The sequence below is a fragment of the Pygocentrus nattereri genome, chromosome 28 (assembly GCF_015220715.1).
Source record: "Pygocentrus nattereri isolate fPygNat1 chromosome 28, fPygNat1.pri, whole genome shotgun sequence".
Taxonomy (NCBI): Eukaryota; Metazoa; Chordata; class Actinopteri; order Characiformes; family Serrasalmidae; genus Pygocentrus; species Pygocentrus nattereri.
Genome location: NC_051238.1, coordinates 19,282,638 through 19,296,621, shown reverse-complemented (window position 1 = coordinate 19,296,621; position 13,984 = coordinate 19,282,638). Strand labels below are relative to the sequence as shown.

The 13,984-nt window shown below is 42.7% G+C and overlaps 1 protein-coding gene across 1 annotated transcript in view; it reads left to right on the top strand.

The window, feature by feature from the left end:
• Window positions 1-13,520, top strand: part of si:dkey-178e17.1 (tricarboxylate transport protein B, mitochondrial) — a 38,984-nt gene extending 25,464 nt beyond the window's left edge. Inside the window, exons 4-9 of the mRNA XM_017684532.2 lie at window positions 5,033-5,171; window positions 6,200-6,284; window positions 7,610-7,714; window positions 8,049-8,164; window positions 8,254-8,327; window positions 9,573-13,520. Coding sequence (XP_017540021.2) covers window positions 5,033-5,171; window positions 6,200-6,284; window positions 7,610-7,714; window positions 8,049-8,164; window positions 8,254-8,327; window positions 9,573-9,687 — 634 coding nt within the window. The 3' untranslated portion in view covers window positions 9,688-13,520. The remainder of the gene's footprint in view (window positions 1-5,032; window positions 5,172-6,199; window positions 6,285-7,609; window positions 7,715-8,048; window positions 8,165-8,253; window positions 8,328-9,572) is intronic.
• The last annotated feature ends 464 nt before the right edge of the window (window positions 13,521-13,984 follow it).

Here is a 13,984-nt window from a genome sequence, read left to right as displayed (position 1 = left end):
GTTATTTTACTTTATCTTATTTTAGGTCTGCTGCGCATACATGGCATTTGGTTTGGGTTACAGGAGCTCACAGTGCACAGAATCAGACAGACATTCACATGTAGGGAATAAAATAAGATAAATATAAAATACACAAACACACACATTTTCTAAGCTGCCCAGCGGTCATCGGGCGGAAGGCAGGATACACCCTGGACACACACACACATAGAGTCATACACACTCACTCAGGCACACATACACACACACACTCACTCATATACACTCACTCAGACACACACACAGTCATACACACTCAGACACACACACTCATACACTCACTCAGACACACACACACACACACAGAGTCATATACACTCACTCATACACACACACACACACACACACACACACACACTCATATACACACATGCAGGTAGGGTAATGTATATATATGGCAGGTAATTAAGATGCTAGTATAAACCCTGGTTTGAGACGGCAGTTCCAGAGGATGTATATAAAAAATATTAAAAAAAAAAAAAAAAAAAAAAATATATATATATATATATATATATATATATATATATATATATATATATATATATATATATATATATAATTATATATTATAATTATAAATATCCTCTCCTTGGATCACCACCTTATCGTGGTGGAGGGGTTTGCGTGCTTGAATGATCTTAGGAGCTATGTTGTCTGGAGCAAAAGCTCCTGGTAGGGTCTCCCATGGCAAACTGGTCCTAGGTGACAGGTCAGACAAAGTGTGATCCATAATAACCCCTATGAAGACACAAAACAGGACTTGTGTACCCTGCCCGGAACAGGGTTACCGGGGCCCCACCCTGGAGCCAGGCCTGGGGGAGGGGCTCGCCAGCGAGCGTCTGGTGGCCGGGCATTTACTCATGGTGCCCGGCCGGGCCCAGCCCGAAGGAGTTACATGAGTCCCCCCTCCCATCGACCCACCACCAATGGGAGGGGCAGTAGTAGGGGTTCGGTGCGTTGTGGATCGGGCAGTGTCCGAAGGCGTGGGCCTTGGCGTTCTGATCCTCGGTTGCTGAAACTGGCTTTTGGAACTTGGAACATTACCTCACTGGCGGGGAAGGAGCCTGAGTTGGTGCGCGAGGTTGAGAGATACCGGCTAGATATAGTCGGGCTCACCTCAACACACAGCTTGGGCTCTGGGTCCAATCTCCTTGAGAGGGGCTGGACTTTATTCTTTTCTGGAGTTGCCCATGGTGAGAGGCGGCGGGCAGGTGTGGGCTTTCTCATAGCCCCTCGACTCGGTGCCTGTATGTTGGGGTTTTCTCCGGTGGACGAGAGGGTAGCTTCCCTACGCCTTCGGGTTGGGGAACGGGTCCTGACTGTTGTCTGTGCTTATGCACCGAACAGCAGTTCAGAGTACCCAGCCTTCTTAGAGTCCTTGGGAAGGGTGCTTGAAAGTGCTCCTCCTGGAGACTCTATTGTCCTACTGGGGGACTTCAACGCTCACGTGGGCAATGACAGTGAGACCTGGAGGGGTGTGATTGGGAGGAATGGCCTCTCTGATCTGAACCCGAATGGTGTTCAGTTTTTGGACTTCTGCGCAAACCACAGTTTGTCCATCACGAACACCATGTTTGAACACAAGGATGTCCATAAGTGCACATGGCACCAGGACACCCTAGGCCGCAGTTCAATGATTGACTTTGTAGTCGTGTCATCGGACTTGCGGCCATGGTATTTGGACACTCGGGTAAAGAGAGGAGCTGAGCTGTCAACTGATCACCACCTGGTGGTGAGTTGGATCAGGTGGTGGGGGAAGATGCCGGTCAGACCAGGCAAGCCCAAACGCATAGTGAGGGTTTGCTGGGAACGTCTGGCAGAAGAACCTGTCAGATTGATCTTCAACTCACACCTCCGTCAGAACTTTGACCAGATATCGGGGGAGGTGGGGGACATTGACTCAGAATGGGCCATGTTCCGTTCCTCCATTGCTGAAGCGGCTGACTGTAGCTGTGGCCGTAAGGTAGTTGGTGCCTGTCGGGGCGGTAATCCTCGAACCCAGTGGTGGACACCCCAGGTGAGAGATGCCGTCAAGCTGAAGAAGGAGTCCTACCGGGCATGGTTGGCCTGTGGGACACCAGAGGCAGCTGGCAGGTATCGACAGGCCAAGCGATCTGCGGCTTCAGTTGTTGCCAAGGCAAAAACCCGTGTATGGGAGGAGTTTGGTGAGGCCTTGGAAAGTGACTTTAAGTCGGCTCCGAAAAGATTCTGGCAAACCGTCAGGCGACTCAGAAGGGGAAAGCAGTGTGCCACTAGCACTGTATATAGTGGAGATGGTGTGCTGCTGACTTCGACTGAAGACGTCATTGGGCGGTGGAAGGAGTACTTTGAGGACCTTCTCAATCCCACCGACACGTTCGCCAGTGAGGAGGCTGAGTCTGGGGACATGGGAATAGGCTTGTCCATTACTGAGGCCGAAGTCGCTAAGGTAGTTAAGAAGCTCCTTGGTGGCAAGGCTCCAGGGGTGGATGAGATCCGCCCTGAGTTCCTCAAGGCTCTGGATGTTGTGGGGCTGTCTTGGCTGACACGCCTTTTCAACATTGCGTGGACATCGGGGGCGGTGCCACTGGATTGGCAGACTGGGGTGGTGGTGCCTCTTTTTAAAAAAGGGGACCGGAGGGTGTGTTCCAACTACAGGGGAATCACACTCCTCAGCCTCCCTGGCAAGGTCTATGCAGGGGTACTGGAGAAGAGAGTCCGGCTTATAGTCGAACCTCGGATCCAGGAGGAACAGTGCGGGTTCCGCCCTGGTCGTGGAACACTGGACCAACTCTTCACCCTCTCCAGGATTCTGGAGGGTTCATGGGAGTTTGCCCAACCAGTCCACATGTGCTTTGTGGATCTGGAGAAGGCATTCGACTGTGTTCCCCGGGGTATTCTGTGGGAGGTGCTTCGGGAGTACGGGGTACATGGCTCTTTGCTACGAGCCATTCAGGCCCTGTACAAACAAAGCTGGAGTTTGGTTCGCATAGCCGGCAGTAAGTCAGACTCGTTCCCAGTGAGAGTTGGACTCCGTCAGGGCTGCCCTTTGTCACCGATTCTATTCATAATTTTTATGGATAGAATTTCTAGGCGCAGCCAAGGGATGGAGGGTGTCCAGTTTGGTGACCTCAGGGTCACATCACTGCTGTTTGCAGATGATGTGGTCCTATTGGGGACATCAGGCCGCGAACTTCAGCTTTCGCTGGATCGGTTTGCAGCCGAGTGTGAAGCGGCTGGGATGAGAATCAGTACCTCTAAATCCGAGACCATGGTTCTCAGGCGGAAACGGGTGGAGAGCCCTCTCTGGGTCGGGGATAGGCTCTTGCCTCTAGTGGAGGAGTTCAAGTATCTCGGGGTCTTGTTCACAAGTGATGGTACAAGGGAGCGGGAGATTGACAGGCGGATTGGTGCTGGGTCAGCAGTGATGCGGGCTCTTTACCGGTCTGTTGTGGTAAAGAAAGAGCTGAGCCATAAGGCAAGGCTCTCGATTTACCGGTCGATCTACGTTCCCACCCTCACCTATGGTCATGAGCTTTGGGTAATGACCGAAAGAATAAGATCGCGAATACAAGCGGCCGAAATGAGTTTCCTCCGCAGGGTGTCTGGACTCTCCCTTAGAGATAGGGTGAGAAGTTCAGTCATCCGGGAGGGACTCGGAGTAGAGCCGCTGCTTCTTCACGTCGAGAGGAGCCAGCTGAGGTGGTTCGGGCATCTGGTTAGGATGCCTCCTGGACGCCTCCCTCGGGAGGTGTCACAGGCGAGTCCACCTGGGAGGAGACCCCGGGGAAGACCCAGGACACGCTGGCGCGACTATATCGCCCAGCTGGCCTGGGAGAGCCTCGGAATCCCCCTTGGAGAGCTGGTGGAAGTGGCTGGGGAAAGGGAGGTCTGGGCTTCATTGCTTAGGATGCTGCCCCCGCGACCCGAACCCCGGACAAGCGGAAGATAATGGATGGATGGATGGATGGAATTATAAATATATTATATATTTTTTATATATATATATAAAGCTGAATTGTGTAACCAGTTTGTGATAGAGTGGAATAGAATGGTCTGTAAAACTCAAGAGCCTGGTGGAATCTTACTTGACTGGACTGGTGATGTTATTAAGGCACCACTGAACCTAATTCTGGGTTTCTTTAATCTTGTCCATTGCTAAACAGTGTTCATATACAGTGTACAAAGTATGTACACTGAATAATTGAGCAGTGCAAACTTAATTAATATCCTCACCAATCAGGCTGATGTTGCTCCTCCTGCCTGCGCAGCTTTAACTGTTACCCAGTGGTCACTTTCAGTCTGTTCAAGTCATAGAAACATAACTAGCAATAACATCCATTTGTCCGTTTGTTCAGTCAACGGGCCATGCCAGCAATCATGGATGGGCAACCCGTGGTGAGCATGAGAACCTTTACCTTCTTTAAGCTGGTGCTCTGTAAAAGCTGGCTAATGTTTTTAGTGACAGTGTGTTTTATAACACCACCTGTAGAGCCCATTTTACTCATATATCCTTGGTAGTGCTGAACATTGGGACCACGCCCAGAACATTGGGACCACGCCCAGACAATGCTCAGATATGTCTGATCAGTGTGTTTTTAAAGCGTGTATTATTAGGGTTATTTCTGTCATTTTCATTCAAACTTGGATGTTTAATATAACACTCAATTTTAGTATTCAAAAAATTTTACTTCATAAAATGTTAATATTGTTCTGTGGGAATTTAAGGGGATGCGTTACCAAGTATTAGAAAAAAACGATGCAACTAATAATCATGAAGAAACATCCTTCCTTTTTAGCCTTTTAATAAAGAAATGGTCCAAAATTACTGTTTTTTTCCCCTTCTTCTGTAAACCTGCTCTCATCAAGTTATCAGCCCCACAGCGCGAATGCTTGGTGGGCCCCTGGCTACCTTTTTTGGCCTAAAGCTTCTACTTAGGTATTTCTAATTAATGGATGATTCTGCGTTTATAATTTTTAACTCTTCTCTCTCTTTGTCTCTCTCTCTTTATAGGTTTGGTGTGTTTGAGATTTTGAGTAATCAGATGCGTGATGAAGCTGGGCGGCTGGACAGCACACATGGTTTAATCTGTGGCCTGGGAGCCGGGGTCATGGAGGCAGTGCTGGTTGTCTGTCCTATGGAAACAATCAAGGTAAATGATTTTTGAAATCTCTATCAGCAACATTTAACAGTCGTACAAGGATTTCTTTATCCTGTCAGCTGAACGATTTACATGCAGTCGTATGCAAAAGCTTGAACACACCTGGTTTATTTGAATATATATATATATATATATATATATATATATATATATATTTATGTACAGTGTACAGTACTGTGCGAAGGTTTTAGGCATCTAAGCAAATTTTTAAACAGTTTACCTCAGCAGTGAGTTTATCACAATATATATATATATATATATATATATATATATATATATATATATATATATATATATATATATATATATATATATATATAATTAATTCATATTCTATATATGTTGTTTATTCAAATATTAACACTTTTCTCAGCAAATAAACACAAACTACACAAATAAATAGATTTTAAAAATGTGTCTTGGGTGCCTAAGACTTTCGCACAGTGCTGTATTTAAATATGACGTAATTTTTTTCTGCAAATTTCAGCGCAGATTTTCTATTTATTTGCTGGTTTACATATTGGAAAAGCATAAAACATATATAATATAATATAATATAATATAATATAATGTAAACTTTTTTGCACAGGCCACATTGTGTTTTTATTTCCCAATATGATAGAATTTTGTTGTTTAAATTGTTGTAAACTGCTGCATACAGATATTTTCCTAAATACCTTTCTGTAATATAAAGTAGCCAAAACAGGAACATCAGCAGGAACTGATTGATTACAGGTCACCTAGCCTTGATTTTCAGATGACTGTTTTCTTTGACAAATAGAAACAGGTCTGGTTGTTTTCTCCTAATAACTGATGACACATAGCAAAGCAGAGCAGTAGTCCATGTTTTTTTTCCATAGCGTCATGACTGACTCAGCTGAATCCTTCCCAGACGTCATTGTGCAACTCATGGTGACTAGATCCAAACCTAGACACACTTCTGTAATTAAAAAGGATTGTTATCTATTTATTCCAGTTGTGATGTCTGATCTACAGCTTTCCCTATTCTTGTTTACCAGGTTAAGTTCATCCATGACCAGACCTCAGCCAACCCCAAATACCGGGGCTTCTTTCACGGAGTTCGAGAGATTGTTAGAACTCAAGGTACTGAAGGCTGTGTTCTTATGATTTTATAACGGCAGTGCTCCCTGCTGGTCAGTAGAGGTAGTGTAGAGCTGTCCACTGTTATATTGTTCAGTAATACACTAAATGGCCAAAAATTTGTGGACATCTGTTCTAATTATGGAGCTCAGATGTTTTAGCAGTTCCTAACAGGTGTATGAAATCAAGCTCATGCTGCCTTTGTAATCAAATGCAGAATAAGTCGTGCTGGAAAGCTCAGTGACTTTAAATGTGGCATTACCATTGGATGCCACTTTTACCAGACAGCTCATAAAAGTTCTGCTCTTCTAGATCTGCTATTTCGAAGCATCTAGGAGCAACAACAAGTCAGCCACAAAGTGGTAGACCATGCAAACTCTCAAAATGGGGCAAAAGCACCTGAAAATTGTCTATGCTCTGTTAAATTACCCATGACAGAATTCTAACCTGCCTCTGGAAGCAACATCAGCGCAAGAACTGTGCATTGGGAGCTTCATGAAATGGGTTTCCATGGCAAAGCAGCTGCACACAAACCTATAATCACTATGCACAATGCCAAGCATCAGCTGGAGCAGTATAAAGCCAGCCGGCCTTGATTTTGGAGCAGTGGAACCGTGTTCTCTGGAGTGATCTGACAGTGTGAGGGACAAATCTGGTTTTGGTGGTTGCCAGGAGAATGTTACCTACCAGAATGCGTAATGCCAACAACCCCAAGTTTGGGGAAGTGGGGATAGTCGTCTGGATTTATTTTTTAGGGCACCATCAGTTGCAGTGAAAGGAAATGTTTATGCTTCAGAATACAAAGCCAGTGTAGACAATTATATGGTAGGTGCTGAAGACATTTGATGAGTTTAGTGTGGAGGAACTTCAGCTGGCCTGTACAGAGCCCTGACCTCAACCCCACTGAACACCTTTGGGATGAACTGGAACATCAACTGTGAACCAGGTCTTCTCCTCCAGCATTAATGCCAGTCCTAAAAATGCTCTTTTGACTGAATGGGCACAAATTCCCAGACATTCCAAAATCTTGTGGAAAGGCTTCCCAAAAGAGGCTATTATAGCCACAAAGGTGTAGGTGCAAATCCATTGTAATACCCATGGTTTCGAAATGGGATGCCCAGCAAGCTCATAGAGGTCAGGTGTCCACATACTTTTGGCCACAAAGATGAAAGCTTATGCTGAAAGTGCACACAGATAAGACACTTTTAAACATGCCCCTTTATTGAATAAGATCTATAAGACTAGTTCAACAGGGGTCAAGAGTCTCTGCTCTCTGGTAGCTGGCTCGCTCTCTCACTTTTGGCTGCATTCTTTTTCCCCACTTTCAGGGATTATGGGAACATACCAGGGTCTCACAGCGACGGTGCTTAAGCAGGGCTCCAATCAGGCCATCCGATTTTTTGTCATGACTTCACTGAAGAACTGGTACAAAGGTGGGTGTATTTATATAGTGCAAATGTGTGAAACACTGGTAGCATTTGTCATTAAAACCTGGTAAGGTGTTATTTGATGTTTTTAAAAACTGACTTGTGAGTGAATGCAACTGGATGTATTGCAGTTTTATAGGATAAAGAGAGAATAAACTGTCACTGTCAGGATCTCGGGTTAATGCTGTGTTGTGTGAGACGTACCGGTGGAAGTTATCATTTCATTTGGAATGCTGCCCTCTGTTGGCATGTGGTTGCTAAAGCAGGTCACATGACCTTCAAAGTAGGAATTGTTCCAATATTACTGTTCTTATATCTACCTTTTCTCTGGGTGATCTAGGTGACGACCCTAACAGGCCTATGAACCCTGTAGTGACGGGTGTGTTTGGTGCTGTAGCTGGTGCTGCTAGCGTGTTTGGAAACACGCCTCTAGATGTGATCAAGACCAGAATGCAGGTGAGTGTTGTAGAGCTGAGTGAGTGAGTATTGTTGTTGTGTGTAAGATATTCCTAAATTTTAACCATGGTGTGTGTATTTTTTTGCAGGGTTTGGAGGCTCATAAGTATAAAAACACCTTAGACTGTGCTGTGCAGATCATGAAACATGAGGGACCAACTGCGTAAGTTTCTGGGTGGGTGGGTGGGTGTTGACTTCTCTTCTCTTAAAGGGGCACTTGGTCTCTTTATTAGTCTCTAAATCAGTGCATTTATTCATCACCGTGAGGGGATTCACAATAGTTCTATGATGTACACTCACCTGCCACTTTATTAGGTACAATTGCTTGTTAACACAAAGAGCTAATCAGCCAATCACATGGCCACAACTCAATGCATTTAGGCATGTAGAGGTGGTCAAGACAACTTGCTGAAGTGCAGACCGAGCATCAGAAAGGGGAAGAAAGGGGATTTAAGTGGCTTTGAACGTGGCGTGGTTGTTGGTGCCAGACGGGCTGGTCTGAGTATTTCAGAAACTGCTGATCTACTGGGATTTTCACGCTCAACCATTTCTAGGGTTTACAGAGAACGGTCCAAAAAAGAGGAAATATCCAGTGAGCGGTCAGTTGTGTGGACGAAAATGCCTTGTTGATGTGAGAGGTCAGAGGAGAATGGGCAGACTGGTTCCAGATGATAGAACGACAACAGGAACTCAAATAACCAACCAAAATCTCTGAGGAACGTTTCCAACACCTTGTTGAAAGTGTGCCACGAAGAATTAAGGCAGTTCTGAAGGCAAAAGGGGTCGAACCTTTTACTAGCCTAATAAAGTGGCTGGTGAGTGTATTTACACAGTGCATGCTCGATATTGTAGTGAGAGAACTATGCGGAATTGTGAGTGCTGTCTAACCGATGAGGCTGAGAATTGCAATGTTGTGCCCCAAAACAAATAATGCAGCAAATAAAATCTTATAAGCTAGTTTTAGGTCGGCGTGCGGCTTTAATGTTTTTTCTTTTGAAACGCTGCCCTCCAATGGTGTATGACAATTTTGGGCTTGTGTCTCTGATTAGACTATTCTCTGTTCTCGGCTCTTAAATGTTTCTACAGAGTGTTTTGTGTGGTGCTATAAAACGTTTTATTAACGACTAAAGGAGGATCAAAGGGTTTTTCTTCTCTTATGTGGTTTTTCCCTGCCCGGTAAAGAGAGATTACAGTCAGAAGGAGAAGAGAGAATAAAAGAAAAACAGAACGTGTATAAATTATACATTGCGAAACCATTCTTGTGCTCACTCCAAGCCTCAGTTAACGAACATACTAACTAAACTGGTGAAATTGTAAGCGGTTGTAGTGGATGCGCTGCTACTCAAAAGCATCTATTGCCACTTTACTAAAAAGTGACCTAAATGTAAGTGTCTCTGTTTGTATTTAGGTTCTACAAGGGTACAATTCCTCGGCTGGGCCGCGTATGCTTGGACGTAGCCATCGTTTTTATCATCTATGAAGAGGTGGTGAAGGTTCTCAACAAAGTCTGGAAGACAGAGTGAGAGAACCGAAAGAGAAGAGAGAAGATATCCAGAGAGAGGAGAGAGATTAAGGTGGAAAACCTGAGACGCGATCACTGTGCCAAAAGGTGGAGTGTTTATAGGTGTGCAACTCCTACTGTAGCTCCTCTCTCGAACTTTGCACACAAGTGTTTTTAACAGCGGTACATCAATAGCGTAGCAATACTCATTTACTCAGATAATGTTGTGGCAATGTCTCTGTTTTAAAGGAAAACTCCAGCATTGTTCAGCCTAATCTCTATCTGCTGTTTCAGTACTGTATGCTAGATTTCCATGAACAGTCATTTTGAAAGAGCAGCTCTGTCTGTGCTTAAAAATGAATAGAAAACTATTGACTCACACTTACGATACAATCCAATGGGCAGGATGAAGCGACTGTTAGCGACTGTTGTAATTGTGAGGAAAAGGAGCAGAACTCAAATCCAAACTTTCAAATACTGAAAATTTCTCCGTAACGTTACACATTCTCATATTGCAGAACAAAGGGATGTCTGAACTCTATAGTCCCCAGTACAGAGTGCTACTATAGCACAGAGGAAGCTTTACAGAAGAGTCCAGCAAACAACAGCTCAGCTTTATTTGAATATTTGTATTAAAATAAAACCTTTCATTTAGTGAATTAATCACATTTGGAATCAGTTAATTAACTCTGCATTAATTGCATTGAATTGAAAGGTGCAAGGCACGATACGATGTGACTAGTAACGTGAGTTCAGACCAATAGCATTTGTTTGTTTAAAGGAACCAGATTGGGGATATTTGTGGCCTGGGTTTAATGTTGTAAGATGCTGAGTGGCACTATCTCAGGTGGCCTGAGTAGTAGTCCTATATGTTTCTTTGTTTGTTTGTTGTTGTCAAATGTCAAGTTTGACTGAAATGCTCAACCCCAATCAAAACAAACTTCTGATAGAAGCTAATGAATATTTAACTGCCCATTAGCTTTAATAATTATTAATTATTAAGTGTTTAAGTCTACAGATTTCATTTCTAAATACCAAGCAGTGTGTCAGACAGCTCTGTGGTAATTGACCGGGTGCTGCAGACACAGCAGATATTGGTTAGATTGAAAACACTGGAGTATTCCTTTGACTGTAATGTGCCAACCTGCTGGGTAGTTCAGTAGTAGTTTCATCACAGAGGACGATTCATTCCTAATTAAATTACCATCCATGCACATCTCTCTCTCTCTAACACACTCACACACACACACACACCCCAAATGCACAGAGGAAGGGGGGGTAATGGCAAAGTATGCTAATGTATTGTTTTTTTAAATGTTTTATTATAAAATATGGGACCAGGAATTTAGGATTAAAAGTAGAGCGATTTTATTTTAACAGAGACTTTTAGCCTACAGATCATTACATAAAAGAAGGGCGAGTTTATTATTAATGAGCATTAGACAGCAGAAGCAGTGGCACTTTTTAACAAAATGTATTAACTTCTGAGGCCTTTGCTATTTTACATTGATAACAATGTTGCTGTTTACCAGTAGTGGGAATTTAGCTTTTTTATCATTTCTAAATGCCACTACATTCGCATGAATACAACTTGAGTTGCATTTTTCAAACTAAAGTGAACTGCAACTCATAGTATTCACTGTGAAGGAAGAGTAACGTATGCTTTAGTATATCAGCATTTTTCCATCACTGTGATTTATTTAATTGTGGGTGTTTTACTTTTACATTTGCAACCCAAATGGTTGGTTTGGTTAATACATTTTTAATATATTTTGTATTTATTTTTCACTTATGTTGCACGTGTGCCTTTAACCATACATTCCACTTGATTTTGAATGAATGAATAGTTCTAACTTCTTTTATGAGTCACCTCAGTCTGTTTTATGTTGGTCTGAATCCTGCTGTCTCTTTGTTAACTCTGCCTCTGTGCAATATTCTGCAAACTGTAGATACTTAAGAAAAAAAACACCTTGGAGCTGAATGTACAGAGAACGCTAGAGCTGTGTGTATGTTTTATTCCTGAGACAGAGAGCAGTGTTGAATTTCCTTGTTGTTAAATGTAAATGTGAAAAGATGATATTAGGTTTATGATGAAAAGTCAGGTCTTGTTGTTATGTGACGCTGTGATGTAACGTGAGGGTATACACTCACCGGCCACTTTATTAGGTTCAGTTGCCTAGGTGTGCCTAATAAAATGGCCGGTGCATATATGTTTCTCACATAACGCACAAGAAAACCATTAAAGGCAACAGCTAGCTCAGATGCTCAAAAGTACTGCATTGTACAGACAAAATTGAGGGCAAATACACTGAAAAAATTCTAGCCATAATCTGCCAGATCTTCCTCAGTGGAAATATTTGTAAAACCCACTGAACTGTGACTGTTCCAGCTCGGCCTTCGGTTTCTGCCATAAATGTCAAAACCCGATCAAGAAATGAGAAAAATAAAATCCACTTTTATGATCACGCTAATTTCAATCTAGCCCCCTTGTGGGATTTATAATAATCCATGTGCTTCTTTCTTTGGGTTCCTTCCTAGTCCGGCCCCCTTGTTTTCTGACTCCGCCCCTGATTGTTCCCACCTGTTTTCCACCTGTGTCTGGTGAACCCTTGTTAGCCCTCTTGTATTTAAGCCCTGTGTTTTCCTTTGTCTAGTGCTGGTCTTTGTTTGTTTGTTGGATATACTGTTTGAAGAGTTTTGTTTATTTCTGGTCTGTTTGAAGTTCTGTGTTCATTTTGTTGTGTCTGTCCCTCCTGATCTCCGTATTGGCCATTGGAACCTGGAAGAAATTCAAGGAAAATGTACATTACATTACAAACTATGGAACAGCATTCAGTGTTGTAACAGATGAGAAATGCACTCTTGGCTTTGAGACACAGCTGTTGGTTTATTATACTACCACGTCCTAATAATGTGGGTAATAAAGCTAAAATGTAAGGCCTTCTGTCCGCCTTTTAAAGACCCAACCACTTGGAGACCTCACTTGGTTGTATCTACCTAAACACCACAGAGAAAAAAAAATGATTGGGTGTTTATTATGAAAGAATACATTTATTAATTAATGAGTATGTTAATTATCTTCAATTGGCCTTGCTTTATTCAATTTGTGACTACATGATGCTTGCTAACTTATTAGTAATATTTATTATTAAACATTTAATCAGGAAATAGCAAATGAAGTTGCAGAAAATGCAGTGATATTTTTATGGGCATCGCTTTGATCACAAACACATTTTTGTGGTTCAGATAATTAATTATTGGACCTGGCGCTCTGATCCCTGGTCACATTGAGCACGACTCATCATATAATTTCATTTGAGCATGAAAATTAATGTTTCCCTGTGATTTTTCCCTCAAAATCGAGTGCCTCAAAAATGTCTTCTGAGTTTTGATTACTTCATCATGCAGCAGCAGCCAGGGAAAAATAATATTAATCAGTAGTAACGTGTTTCACTTCCCAATCCCCTGATTCCTACATATCACCAAATCAAGCAAAGCACTCAGAGACCCAGTTCCCTGTTCCTGTGACCATGCGTCACTCAGAAATACGTCAAAAGGAAAATGTGGTTTCCAATTCATGTTGAGTTTAAGTCGATGACCATCAAAGAGAACTAACACGTGTGTTTGTGTGAGTGTGTCTGTCTGTGTTTGTCTCTGTGTGTTTGTGTTGGTGCAGGTAACGTTTATTGGTGCCTTCTTGAAGTGTCATGTACCATCCATTGCTGGTGCCATTCGTATCATAGGCTAATGACTTTGTCATCTCTTTCTGGTGGAACCATGAGTGTGTCAATACTAATATGCTAATGAAATGATTTTATTTTCCTAACTCTGTGAAATAAATCAGTCCTAAGACTAGCCTTAAGTGTTTTGTCCTTTTTTTAACGTTCTGTATTTCCATCATGACTTTTCTGAAGTAAAGTTCCTCAGAGAAAACAGAAGTGACTGAGGCTAAACATGCTCCTAACTGAAAAAAGAGGACGTGTCATTGGTTTAAAACACCTTCAGAATAAAAATGTCCTAAACTGCCTTAAAAACATGGTAAATTCTCATTGCATTTCATTACAAGTCACCAAATTCCTCTGGATTACAAATGACACTTTAATTATTTGTGTGTGAATCTTTAAAAGGTTTCTGGATGAGGGGATCTGTGAGGGAAGAGGGGCCGACATTTACTCTAAAGCAGCTATAGTTGAGTGGCTGAGATTTGGAGTGAATGTACACCAGTCAGCGATACAAAGAGCTCTGCATACAACTTCTGGAGTTTTCCAGAAAGCACCAGTTTGAGCAACAATTTTGTGGTCAGATGAGACAAAAATGTA